Raw genomic sequence first — 14,158 nt, 5'->3', positions numbered from 1 at the left:
CATTTATTTCTTGATTTTTAACACAGTTACAGAAGCAGATTCTCTCCTCCATATCTCTGTTCTTAGGGTCTGACTGTTCTCAGGGTCTCCTCCAGATCTCTGTTCTCCAGTTCATTTCCAGGTCGGGACACATACCTGGGTTTCGGGCTTGATCCCCAGTAGGGGGCATGCAGGAGGCAGCCAACTGATGGTTTTCTCTCATCAATGTTTCCCTCTCTCTTCCAGATCTCTGTTCTTAGGGTCTCTCTCAAGTCAATAAAAACATATTAAAAAAGAACCCAAAACACTCAGTGTTTCAGCAGCTAAGCACCACATCATCATTAGACAGGATCATGTCAAGGTCCTGTCAGGGACCTGCCAAAAGTGTCCTCAACGTCAATTTTCCTTCATTAAGACAATATGCAAGCAGGATGATGAGCAGCTTCCTGATCTGCTAAGACACTGGTAAGGAGACAACAGGGCCAAAATGGATAATACTGGACCTTGAACTTGAGGGCACCTCAGTACCTACTCTAGTGGCAGCCAAACCCAGAGAGGATTTATAGAGGAAGGGGATGTGCCTCTGCAGTAGCAGGCATCTCAGACATCTCCCATCAAAGTCCCTCCCTCTTCCATATATAGGGTAGGCTACACCTGTCAACCTCAAATCTTTCCTCAACCTCTTAGAGCAGTGGTTTTCAACCTTCCTAATGCTGTGACCCTTTAATACAGTTCCTCATGTTGTGGTGATCCCCAACCATAAAATTATTTTCGCTGCTACTTCATAACTGTAATTTTGCTACTGTTATGAATTGTAATGTAAATATCTGATATACAGGATGTGTTTTCATTGTTACAAACTGAACATAATTAAAGCATAGTGATTAATCACAAAAACAATATGTAATTATATATGTGTTTTCTGATGGTCTTAGGCGACCCCTGTGGGTCAGGACGCACAGGTTAAGAACTGCTGTCTTAGAGGCTTAGTTCATTCCTCTGTATAATGGGGGTTGACAAGACCTCCTGCACAAACACAAATGTTCTTTGCACAACGTTATATTATAAAATATAAAAGTATTGTTGTTTCATTCTTTCCATCAACTGATGTTCCTAGTACCTAACCTCACATATTACTGTAGTAGAAATGATGACAGTACCAAATACTTACAAAGTGCTGCTTACTGTGTGCCAGGCACCTATCAATGTGTGTAAACACATACATATACTCAGTTAATATTTTTGCTGTGATTTTTTTAAAACCATGGGATAGCCCTGGCTGGTGTGACTCAGTTGGTTGAGCATTGTCCCATGCACCAAGAGGTCACCAGTTCAATTCCAGGTCAGGACACATACCTGGGTTTCAGACTTGATCCACAGTAGGGAGCACGCAGGAGGCAGCCAATTGATGGTTCTCTCTCATCAGTATTTCCCTCCCCTTCTCTCTCCTTCCTCTCTCTCTCTCTCAAATCAATAAAAACATATTTTAAAACACCCCCCCCCCCCCCAAAAAAAAAAACCCCACCATGGTATAGTACTTGGCCACGATCAAGAGAGAGAGACAGAGTTGGATAACTGGACTCACAAAGCAATCAGTCCTGTGGCAGAGGATGTCCTTGAGGCACTGTGGTAGACATTATGAGTTCTTAGCTTATCTCTTACCCAACTGAAGGATGTTCAGTTCTCTAGAATATGAGGGCAGCAAGCAAGATAAATATGTACCTGTCCTTCTGAATTGCTCCCCCAGGCATATATATCTCCTGCTGATGTCAAAGCAAGTGTGTGCTCAGCTCCAACTGCCACGTCTTCGATGACTACTCCTGCCAGGACAGGGACTTGCTGTGGCCGATTGTGATTGCGAGCACGACCCTCTGGCAAGCCTATCAAGCGATCTGAGAAAAAATAGCAAGGAGGAAGTTTATGGATGGCACATCAGAGTCCTTTTATGTTTTTCTAAGGAATCATTTAATTTTTATGGTGGAATGGCAATGAAATATTTAACTCATTGGGGCCAAAGCTGCTATTCTGGTAAGGTATACTGGATACTAAGTGCATAAAAAGTTTGAAACTGTTTCATTGCAAAATGTCACAGTCTCCTTATTAATAAAAAATAAAAGTAAATCTAAAATCAATAGCTTCTTTCAAATCAAGAGTCACTTCAGTGTCCCCATATTTGAGAGGATTGGTACATAATTCACAAAGGCCCTAAAGTTCTTGCATTCTAAGAAAAGACGTCTTGTCCTCAAACTTCCAGCCAACCTCTCCCCTTACCTTTGCTGCCACACTTCTAGAAAGTGCAGGCCAGTCCCTGTTTCTCCATGTCCTCTAGGCCTGTCTGGCTTGGGCACTGTCTACAACTTAACTTCCACTCTTACTACTGTACTGAAAATGTACTCTCCAAAGCATTAACTAACTTCTGCCTATGGCAGCAGCTTCTTCTCAGGCTCCAGCCAACAGAGCCCACAACACCTTCAGATAACATGGTTCCTTCTGCCCCTCAAAATTTGAACCTTGAACCTATGAATTCATAAGACCTGAAGCCCCAGTCCCTGGAAGGACTATAGGGGCAGGATCCAGAGGCACTCTGGTGGTCAAGGCAGTGTTCATGGCAGCACAGTGAAGGCAGCAAAAAAGGAGGGGAAGGGCCTTGCAGGAACTCTTCTATCAAGAGTGAAGGCTCTGGCATGAAGGGCCATCAATGGGGAGGAGAGTATCTTTATGACCAACTTCACAGAGAGGAACAGGAAAGTAGCTAGTGAATGAAGGTCATAGACCCACTTATGACCCAGAATAAAAAATGACTCAATTTAGAGCCCTTTCTATAAAACTTGAAGGCAAATGTTCCTATAATATATGTGTACACAAAACAAGCAATGCAATGCATAGAAAATGCCTTACCTTGACCAAAGGTATACACTTGACCATCTTTGGTCAATGCAACAGAAAACTGAGTTCCACAAGCAACCTTTTTAATTCCAATTCCACAAAGAACATCAACTTTCTGCAAAATAAAAGGTGTAAGGCACACTTTAAAAAGGAAAAGAAAATACTCTTGAATTTGCCTACTGGCATGTATAAACTCAAGAATTATCTTCCAATAAAAACACTAACAGTTAATTAATTACCTGTTTCCCCTCAAACCCACACTCCTAAATGTTATTTTCCCATATTGTTCTGCAAACTATCTGAATTTGGGGGAGGAAGTGTGCAGGGGCATTTGGCAAAACTCCCAGAACCTCATGTGAAGTGGAAGCATTCCTCTGGCTAACAGAAACCAGAAAAAAACCTGTGGCCTTTTGAAGACTCCTGTAAGACATGGGCTGCTCCCAGCAGACTTCTGCTTTCAGAGGTAACAGTAACTGCTTAAATGTTCCCCAGAGAGGGACTTCCTGGTTTTGTGAACCCCTAGCTGAATCCTGTCTAACTTTCTGGATGTCACAGACTATGTATGATGGTGAATCTGGAGTTGAATATAAACTGAGTATTTGTAAATCATGCTGCTTGTTAAAAATGTTAGGAAAATCCACATAAAAGAATTATGTAAGAGGTCTTCTGCAGAGCCAAGAAACTTTTTATAATGTGAACAAGAGCTTCTAATTTATTTGTTTATGCACTTAAATTTCCTTTTCATTACTTCTTAAACAGAGGTGCGCATCTGTATAATTCAGTGGTAACAATAAACTGATAATGGCAGCTGTACGATAGATAGTTCATGGTTCCCTCCATAAAACACCCTGGAGATATGTTTATACTATTTTTTTCTTTTCAATGGAAGGTAGTCTCTATGGTGTTCAGCCATGTACAGAGACAGACACTTACCTTTGCAGAATTTTTACATCCAGTTTAACTATTAATGGCTTATTTAAAATCAAGCTGTAGAATGTAAAACATTTAAGAATAAACAACAGAAGCGTCTAAACTTCATTATGAATTACCATAAATGCTAAATTTAAATTATTCCCAACTAAAAAGAGGTAACGATATAGACAAAAACTACGTTGTCTGAAACACTAACAATAAAACTGACCTGGGGTGAAGATTTTGCAGTGGAATTTCCTAAACCTAGTTTTCCATAGTCACCATCTCCAAAAGCCCACACCATGGAGCCATCTGCTGATACTGCCAAAGTGTGGTTTAAGCCACAAGCCACCTGGAGAAATAACAGAGTGTTCAGTAAGCCAAGTCATAATACCTAAAACACATACCCATTTCTGGGGCCCTTTCCTCCACTTTAGAGGAAAACTTAGCTATGTTTCTAAAGATTTTTATTGGTTTCAGGGCCTTCTACATATGTTAAAAAAAAAAAGTGTCCATAAGAAATAATTCCTAATGTTCACAAAGAAAAAAATAACATTTTTCTTCAAAGGAAATCCTTCAAATATCTGTGGCTAACTCAGAATCAGAGAGCACAAAAGATAGGGGGAAAGTACATATAACTCAAAAATACTCATTCATACCAGAAAAGTCTAAGGAATAATATAGAAAAAGATAAAAATATCTTATCTCCTTATAAAAAGAAAATCTCAATGTGCCTACTAGCATGTATAAACTCAAGAATTAGCCTATATAATAAAAGTCTAATATGCTAAGTGTCCGGTTGTCCATTCAACCAATTAAAGCGTAATATGCTAATGATACACTAAGGCCGCTCAACTGCTCACTATAACGTGCACTGACCACCAGGGGGCAGACACTTCAACTGGTAGGTGAGCTTGCTGCTGGGGTCCGGCTGATCGGGACTGAGCTAGACGGGCCAGACATGCCCTGGAGCCCTCCTGCAGTCCCTCCCTGGCTGGTCAACCCCCCACATCCCTCCCTGGCCCTGATTGTGCACTGGTGGGATCCCTCGGCCTGGCCTGCACCCTCTCGCAATCCGGAACCCCTCAGGGGATGTCAGCGAGCTGGTTTCAGCCTGATCCCGCAGGCCAGGCTGAGGGACCCCCAACTGGTGCACAAATTCGTGCACTAGGCCTCTAGTCTTCCAATAAAAATACTGACAGTTATAGGACAAGAACAATTAAGAGCAAGCAGTAGCAAAAAAAAAAAAAAAAAAAAAAAAAAAAGAGCAAGCAGTAACTATCAGCAATGCTGCAGTTCAGCCATCCACTTCCAGCCTATTGGACGGGAGCCACAACTGTTTGTACTGTTTAAAAAGTTTATATCAAGTTGTATTAATACTTTATGGAGGGGGTTTTAAAATATGCACATCCTGAATTAATGTGGAATCAAATATGACAAACTTATATGACAAACTAACTGAAATTAACTTAAAATGTGAATTTTCACATGGGAAAAAAACCATGAAAAATTATCAAGCCAATCAAAATGTGCATGAAGTTAAATATAACTGGTGACTTCTTTCTTCCTGAAAGGACAGTGTCTAAGAGCATGCAGAGCATATAAGCAACTATGATCTGACAGAACATATCATTGACTTATTCCGTGCCTGTCCAATCTGATACCCCTCCAGTGCAGTCACTCTCTCTGGAAGCTTTTTATTAGAGGTGTTTCCAAGACCCAGACGGCCATAGTCGCCATTCCCAAAGGTAAATAGTTTGCCATCTGAAGTTACCACTGCTGAGTGCTTGAAGCCACAAGACATCTATAGATAAATAAGGAGAAAAACAATTTATTAAGAGGGGATACTAAGAAAAAAAGAAATCAGTCATTTTTGGTTATTAGTATAGTAATAAATTTCACTGATAAATTAGGATCTTAAAGACTGGTATGTTCTACCTGCCCAAATGGCCCTCCTGCTCCCCTAAGTCTGATCTACCTCATCCTCCTCCGGAAGACCAAAATAAACTGCATACCTTGGAAGAACTGTTGCTACTCTTTAGCTGTGTACAGATGACTTAGACTACATGAAATGAATGGGGAAATTATCTGTTAACTCAAATGTGGTATACAATTTTACAATATTATTCTAGATCACTAATTGATTTTCCAGAAATGTATATTAACTCAGCCTTTGTAACAATGAGGATAGGTTGAAAGCAAAGTTTTCCATTTATTCATGTATCTGTGGGGCAAGAGCTAAACCCCATAATGTTTCCTCTAAGGACCTGCAGCACCCTACCCTGGGCCAAGCAGCTGGCTCAGGAAAGAGTCCATTCTAACATCAAAGCCCATTCAAACTTCTGACAAGCACAAGAAGTGAATGAATTATCTCATTTTCTATTTTCCAAAAGCAATGGATCTCTTAAAATGATTGTGTAATATATTTTTACTATTATTTCCCATTACCTGAATTTGATTGGACAACTAGTATGTGTACATTCAAAGCCAAACTTATCCATGTCCTGACTGACCTGCACCACTTCTTCTCCTTGTAAGGCCTCAATCTGCCTGGGTCGCCGCTGCCTGTCACTGTTCCCATGGCCAAGTTTGCCATAATCACCATCTCCCCAGCTAAAGACCTCACCACTCTCAGTCAGGGCCATGGAGTGCCCATCAGAACCACAGGAAGTCACCAGCTGAGTCACCACAAAGCCTGGAACAGAGCAGAAACCCAGTAAGAGTTACTGTATGTTAAAACTCCCCTCTTTACTTGCAGCTGCCACAGAATATTCTCAAAATTGAAATATAACAAAATAGTACTACAGAAATAAAAATAATTTCTTAATTTTAAATCAAGTTTGCAGAAACAGCCTAACAAATTGGGAGCAATCACACTAAACAATAATGTGACAAGGAAGAGGATGGTTATAGCAGCAGTTATAGTCATTAAGGACTATGTTCTAGCTACTTCTATAAATGCTTTACATGAAGTATCTCATTTTCTATTTTCTTTTTTTTTTTTGTTATCTTTTTTTTTTATTTTTTTTTCATTTTTTTTTTTCGCTTAAAGTATTACAAAGGGTATTACATAAGTGTCCTTTTTTCCCCCCCGCCCTTGACAAACCCCTACCCTCCCTTACCCCCCAGTGTCTTATGTCCATTAGTTATGCTTATATGCATGCATACAAGTCCTTCGGTTGATCTCTTACTCCCCTCCCTCCTGCCCCCCAACTCTCTCTGGCCTTCCCACTGCAGTTTGACAATCAGTTTGAGGCAGCTCTGCCTCTGTATCTATTATTGTTCAAAAGTTTGTAATGGTCTTTATTATCCATGAATGAGTGAGATCATGTGGTATTTTTCCTTCATTGACTGGCTTGTTTCACTTAGCATAATGCTCTCCAGTTCCATCCATGATGTTGCAAATGGTAGGAGTTCCTTCTTTTTAACAGCAGCATAGTATTCCATCGTGTAGATGTACCACAGTTTTCTAATCCATTCATCTACTGATGGGCACTTAGGCTGTTTCCAGATCTTAGCTATGGTGAATTGTGCTGCTATGAACATCTGGTTACATATATCCTTTCTGATAGGTGTTTCTGGTTTCTTGGGATATATTCCTAGTAGTGGGATCACAGGGTCAAATGGGAGTTCCATTTCCAATTTTTTGAGGAACCTCCATACTGCCTTCCATAGTGGCTGCACCAGTCTGCATTCCCACCAGCAGTGCACAAGTGTTCCTTTTTCTCCACATCCTCTCCAGCACTTGTCGTTTGTTGATTTGTTGATGATGGCCATTCTGACAGGTGTGAGATGGTACCTCATTGTTGTTTTGATTTGCATCTCTCGGATGATTAGTGACTTTGAGCATGTTTTCATATGTCTCTTGGCTTTCTGAATGTCCTCTTTTGAAAGGTGTCTATTTAGATCCTTTGCCCATTTTTTGATTGGATTGTTTATCTTCTTTTTGTTAAGTTGTATGAGTTCCCTATAAATTTTGGAGATTAAGCCCTTATCAGATATGACGTTGGCAAATATGTTTTCCCACGAGGTGGGTTTTCTTGTTGTTTTGTTGATGGTTTCTTTTGCTGTGCAGAAGCTTTTTATTTTGATGTAGTCCCATTTGTTCAGTTTCTCTTTAGTTTCAACTGCCCTAGGAGCTGTATCAGTGAAGAAATTGTTTTGGCATAAGTCTGAGATTTTGTTGCCTTTGTATTCTTCTAGAATTTTTATGGTTTCCTGTCGTACATTTAAGTCCTTTATCCATTTTGAGTTTATTCTTGTGTATGGTGTAAGTTGGTGGTCTAGTTTCATTTTCTTGCATATATCTGTCCAATTTTCCCAACACCATTTATTGAAGAGACTATCTTGCCTCCATTGTATGTTCATGCCTCCTTTGTCAAAAATTAATTGAGCATATTGGTTCGGGCTAATTTCTGGACTCTCTATTCTATTCCACTGGTCTATATGTCTGTTCTTGTGCCAGTACCAGGCAGTTTTGAGAACAGTGGCTTTGTAATACAGTTTGATATCTGGCATTGAGATCCCACCTACTTTGTTCTTTCTCAGGATCGCTGCAGCTATTCGGGGTCTTTTTTTATTCCAGATGAATTTTTGGAGAGTTCGTTCTAGATCTTTGAAGAAGGCCATTGGTATTTTAATGGGAAGTGCGTTGAATTTATAGATTGCTTTGGGTAGTATGGACATTTTAATGATGTTGATTCTACCAATCCAAGAACATGGTATGTTCTTCCATCTGTTTATGTCTTCCTCTATCTCTTTTTTCAACGTCCTGTAGTTTTCTGAGTAGAGGTCTTTAACCTCTTTAGTTAAGTTTATTCCTAGGTATCTTAATTTTTTTGGTGCGATGGTAAATGGGATTGTTTTTCTAATCTCTCTTTCTGAAAGTTCACTATTGGTGTATAGAAATGCCTCAGATTTCTTGGGGTTAATTTTGTATCCTGCTACATTGCCAAATTCATGTATAAAGTCTAGTAGCTTTTTGATGGAGTCTCTAGGGTTTTGTATGTATAATATCATGTCATCTGCAAATAAGGACAGTTTTACTTCCTCTTTTCCAATTTGGATGCCTTTTATTTCTTCTTCTTGCCTAATTGCAATGGCTAATACTTCCAGTACTATGTTGAACAGGAGTGGTGAGAGTGGGCATCCCTGTCTTGTTCCTGTTCTTAGGGGAAATGGTGTTAGTTTTTGACCATTGAGTATGATGTTGGCTGTGGGCCTGTCATATATGGCTTTTATTATGTTGAGGTATGATCCTTCTATTCCCACCTTTCTGAGAGTTTTTATCAAAAATGGGTGTTGGATTTTGTCGAATGCTTTTTCTGCATCAATTGATATGACCATGTGGTTTTTTTCTTTCAATTTGTTTATGTGATGTATCACATTTATTGATTTACGGATGTTGTACCATCCTTGCATCTCTGGGATAAATCCTACTTGGTCATGGTGTATGATCCTTCTGATGTACTGCTGGATCCGATTTGCTAAGATTTTGTTGAGGATTTTGGCATCTATGTTCATGAGGGATATTGGCCTGTAATTCTCTTTCATTGTGATGTCTTTACCTGGTTTTGGTATTAGGGTGATGCTGGCTTCATAGAATGAGCTTGGAAGTGTTCCTTCCTCTTGAATTTTTTGTAGTAGTCTGAGGAGGGTAGGTTTTAGTTCTTCCTTGAATGTTTGGTAGAACTCCCCTGTGAAGCCGCCTGGCCCTGGGCTTTTGTTTGCTGGAAGCTTTCTGATGACTGCTTCAATTTCTTCCATAGTTATTGGCCTATTGAGGTTTTTAGATTCTTCCTGACTGAGTTTTGGAATGTTGTATTTTTCTAGGAATTTGTCCATTTCCTCCAGGTTGTCTAGTTTGTTGGAGTAGAGTTGCCCGTAGTATTGTTTAACAATCATTTGTATTTCTGTGGGGTCTGTTGTTATTTCGCCTCTATCATTTCTGATTTGGTTTATTTGGGACCTTTCTCTTTGCTTCTTGGTGAGCCTGGCGAGGGGTTTGTCAATCTTGTTTATCCTTTCAAAGAACCAGCTCTTGGTTTCATTGATTTTCTGTATTGTTTTTTTGGTCTCTATGTCATTGATTTCTGCTCTAATCTTTATTATCTCCTTCCTTCTGCTCACTCTGGGGTTTTCTTGTTGCTCTCTTTCTAATTCTTTGAGTTGTAGAGTTAGATGATTAACTGCCATTTTTTCTTGTTTTTTGAGATAGGCCTGTAGAGCTATAAACTTCCCTCTCAGGACTGCTTTCATTGTGTCCCAGAGGTTTTGGATTGTTGTGTTTTCATTGTCATTAGTGTCCAGGATGTTTTTAATTTCTTCTTTGATGTCATCGGTAACCCAATCAATATTTAATAACATGCTATTCAGCTTCCAAGTGTTTGAGTATTTTGGGTTGTTTTTATTGTAGTTTATTTCTAACATTATGCCATCGTGGTCTGCGAAGAAGCTTTTTATGATTTCAATCTTCTTGAATTTGTGGAGACTTTGCTTGTGACCCAATATGTGGTCTATTTTTGAATATGTCCCATGAGCACCTGAGAGGAATGTATATTCCGTAGCTGTGGGGTGTAGTGTTCTGAAGATGTCAATTAAGTCCATCTGATCTAGTGAGTCATTTAGGATTGCTGTTTCTTTGCTGATTGTTTGTCTAGCGGATTTATCCAGTGATGTCAGTGGTGTATTAAAGTCCCCTACTATGATTGTGTTATTGTCGATATCTCCCCTGATATCTTCCAGAAGTTTTCTTATGTATGTGGGTGCTCCTGCATTGGGTGCATATATGTTTACCAGGGTTATATCTTCTTGTTGTATTGATCCCTTTAGTATTATGAAGTGGCCTTCCTTATCTCTGGTTATGGCCTTCACTTTGAGATGTATTTTGTCAGATATAAGTATTGCTACCCCAGCTTTCTTTTCCTTTCCATTTGCGTGAAAGATATTTTTCCATCCCTTCACTTTCAGTCTGTGTGAGTCCTTTCCAATGAGGTGGGTCTCTTGTAGACAGCAGATGTATGGGTCATGTTTTTTTATCCATTCAGCCACTCGATGTCTTTTATTTGGAGCATTTAGTCCATTTACATTTAAAGTTATTATTGAAAGGTACTTGTTTGTAGCCATTTCTTTTTTTTGTGTGTGTGTGGCTGTTTTCTTTCTGAGCTTGATATTTCTTCTTTTACACCAGTCCCTTTAGTATTTCTTGCATGGCTGGCTTGGTGGTGATAAACTCCCTTAGCCCTTTTTTGTCTGTGAAGCTTCTTATTTCCCCTTCAATTTTGAATGATAGCCTTGCTGGATAGAGTATTCTTGGATTCAGTCCTTTGCTTTGCATCACTTTGTAGATTTCCGTCCATTCTTTTCTGGCCTGATGTGTTTCTGTTGAGAAATCATTTGATAATCTAATGGGAGATCCCTTGTATGTTACTTTCCGCCTCTCTCTTGCAGCCTGTAAGATTCTCTCTTTATCCTGAACATTTGCCATGGTAATTATGATGTGTCTTGGTGTGGGTCTTTTCGGGTTCACCTTGTTTGGGACTCTCTGGGCTTGTGTGACTTTTTTCTTCCCCACCTCAGGGAAGTTTTCTGATATTATTTCTTCGAATAGGTTTTCTAATCCATGTTCATCTTTCTGTTGTTCTGGCACCCCTATTATTCGTATGTTGCTTCGTTTCATGTTGTCCCAAAGTTCCCTTAGGCTCTCCTCCTGTCTTTTAATTTTTTTCTCTATTTGCAGTACAGTTTGAGTGTGTTTTGCTTCCTTGTCTTCTAATTCACTGATTCGGTCCTCCGCTTCTCCCAGTCTACTGTTGATACTTTCAATGGTGTTTTTTATTGCAGCTATGTCGCTCTTCATTTCTTCTTGGGACTTACTTAAGTTGTTGATTTTTTCATCTGTTTCTTCTAGCTTCTTGCATACGTAGTTGAGTTTTTCATCTGTTTCTTCTTGCTTCTTGAACATCCAGTGCATGTACTCTAGGAACCTTATTCTGAATTCTTTTTCCGTCATGTTGCATATCTCTGTCTCACTTAGCTGCTTTTCTGGCGAGTCCTCCTTTTCTTTCCTTTGGGGGTTTCTTTGTCTACCCATGTTTGATCTCACTGACATTACTAGTTGTTGAATCGTTCAGTGGCTGGACCCTGGGTGGCAGTGGCTGCTCCCTGGGTGGCAGTGGCTCCTCGGGCTGTGGTTGCTCCTTGGGCGGTTGTGGTAGCAGCGGCTCCTCTGTTGATAGCAGGGCCTCTGATGGGTGCTGTTCACAGTTGTGGTGGCTCTTCTGGCTGGTGGAGGGAGGCTTCAGACGCAGCAACTGTTCCCCAGGCAGAGCGTGTGGTGATCAGGTGGCCGCTGTTGCTTGAATCTTTCCGTGGAGGGGTGCAGGTCTCCCCTTGGCTCTTGCAGTCGCGCTGTTTGCGAATCGTTGCCTCCGGGTTAGTAGCCGATCTCTGGATGCCGGTAAACGCTGCCTGAGATGGCGCGGTCTCGCCGCTGTGCTGGCGCCCAGAGGGAGGTTTCAGCCTCAATCTCTAACCATCCGCATTTTTTAGGAGTTTTCTGTCTTTCCTGGCTGCAGACTGTCTCTCAGCTGAACCTCCCCAGCTTGATCAGGCTGATTGTTACCCGTTTCAGCTGCTCGCCCCTATCTGGTCCGGGACAAAGCACCAACACGTCCGTCTAAGCCTCCGCCATTTTCTCTCCCTCTCATTTTCTATTTTCACTTAGAACCTATGAGGCAGCTATTATCGTTATCACTTTGACAATTGGGGAAACCGAGTTATAAAGAGGTCTATTAACTTGTGTAAGGTTCCAGAGGTAGGGTAGTAGAACCAGATAGCAGCCCAGCCAGCCCTCCCATCCTCACTACTGTCCTCTTCACACTAGGATCTCAGGGAAGAGAACTCAGAGCTAATCAGGAATTGGTTCTGAACTCCTTGTTACTTGTATGCTTTTACTTTAAAAATCCTACTTTTTTTGTAGGCTTCAAAGTCAAAGTTAAGGAACAAGCCAGAGTCCCCTACAGTGGTTTCTCTAGAGATATTCCTTTTCCAAGTCACAGATAACTTTTACAGAGATGCCCTTTAAAGTTTTTAGTACATATCCATATAAACAGATTTTTAATTTTAATGAAGCACATGCATGATTGCTACTGCTATTAATAGCTGCCTAATTTTGCACTTTTAAAGAATTTTATATTCCTCAGTGGGTCTTGAAACAGTTATTTATACCACTGAATTTGAACACTGCTATAAGTAACTTACAAAATAATGTTGTTTAAAATATGAAAATTAAGGCTGTACATGTCTAAACAAGAACTTCAATATATAACTATCTAGCAAAGGTTTGAGATGAGTGCCAATATAAACAAACATTCCTATAGTTAGGCCATCATTTCTGACCAGCTTTCAATTGAGGATAATTTTACCTTGTAAGGCTGAAATAACTGTCAGCACATGAAGGTCATCTGAATTTCCTTGTCCTAATCTGCCGTAACTTCCTTCCCCACAAGCCAACACTGTGCCATTGGCCTGGATGACAAAGGTACAATTCTGACCACATATGACCTAGTATAAAAACACATAACTAAATATATTATCCTTTATTATGTAGCTTTAACATGCAAACATTCAAAATGATTCCATGTATACCTAAGATACCTTCATCAATTTTGTTACCTTTTCACTCCAGGGGTTAATGTGACTTTGGGTTCCTATAAGCTCTTGATTATTATAAAACTGCTTACTTAATTAAGAGATGTATGAGGCTCATTTGACTATTTAATATATTTAAGATAGTTTAAAACAGTTTCAGCCAATTGTGCAAAGTTCAAATAATAACCTTAACAACAAAATCAATAAAAGAAGGAGGAAAAGATGATGGGGAAATAGTAAAGACAGGGCTACAGGTCAGCAAGAGTCAAGAACTAGAAAGGATATATAGGAGAAAGAATAGTGCCTTCATGAGGTAGAGAAGAACAAAAGAGAAAGCAGCTGCCCCAAGAAGAGTTTGGAGTCCTGTCGGTGAGCTCAGTGGTTAGAGCATTAGCCCAGGCACTGAAGGGTCATGGGTTCGTTTCCCAGTCAAGGGCATACCTGTGTTGCAGGTTTACTCTTTGCCCCGGTTGGAGAGTATGGGGAAGGCAACCAATCGATGTGTCTCTCTCATATCGATGTCTGTCTGTCTCTGTCTCTCTGTCTCTCTGTCTCTCTCTCTCCTTCACTCCCTCCCCCCTCTTCCCTCCCTACCACTCTCTCTGAAAAGCAATGGGAAAAATATCCTCAGGTGAGGATAAAAAAAAAAAGGAAGAAAGAAAGAAAGGTTTGGAAATATAGTACACAATTATTAGAAGAGGGAAGGAGTGTCAACTAAATCTGGCTAAAG

General features: G+C 40.2%; 1 protein-coding gene across 11 annotated transcripts in view; it reads right to left on the bottom strand.

The window, feature by feature from the left end:
- The window catches only part of HERC1 (HECT and RLD domain containing E3 ubiquitin protein ligase family member 1), a 190,046-nt gene that overhangs the window by 16,495 nt on the left and 159,393 nt on the right, over positions 1-14,158 (bottom strand). For all 11 annotated transcript variants that reach the window (XM_070421306.1, XM_070421324.1, XM_070421311.1 and 8 more), the window contains exons 64-69: positions 13,203-13,341; positions 6,291-6,472; positions 5,426-5,581; positions 4,007-4,129; positions 2,878-2,980; positions 1,702-1,871 (exon numbers count right to left, since the gene is read on the bottom strand). In XM_070421306.1, coding sequence (XP_070277407.1) covers positions 1,702-1,871; positions 2,878-2,980; positions 4,007-4,129; positions 5,426-5,581; positions 6,291-6,472; positions 13,203-13,341 — 873 coding nt within the window. The remainder of the gene's footprint in view (positions 1-1,701; positions 1,872-2,877; positions 2,981-4,006; positions 4,130-5,425; positions 5,582-6,290; positions 6,473-13,202; positions 13,342-14,158) is intronic.

This window comes from Myotis yumanensis, unplaced genomic scaffold, assembly GCF_028538775.1.
Source record: "Myotis yumanensis isolate MYYU_CA2020_CCGP unplaced genomic scaffold, mMyoYum1.0.hap1 SCAF_1, whole genome shotgun sequence".
Classification (NCBI taxonomy): domain Eukaryota; kingdom Metazoa; phylum Chordata; class Mammalia; order Chiroptera; family Vespertilionidae; genus Myotis; species Myotis yumanensis.
The sequence above is the reverse complement of the archived record's forward strand: the minus strand, read 5'-3'. Positions and strand labels throughout refer to the sequence as shown.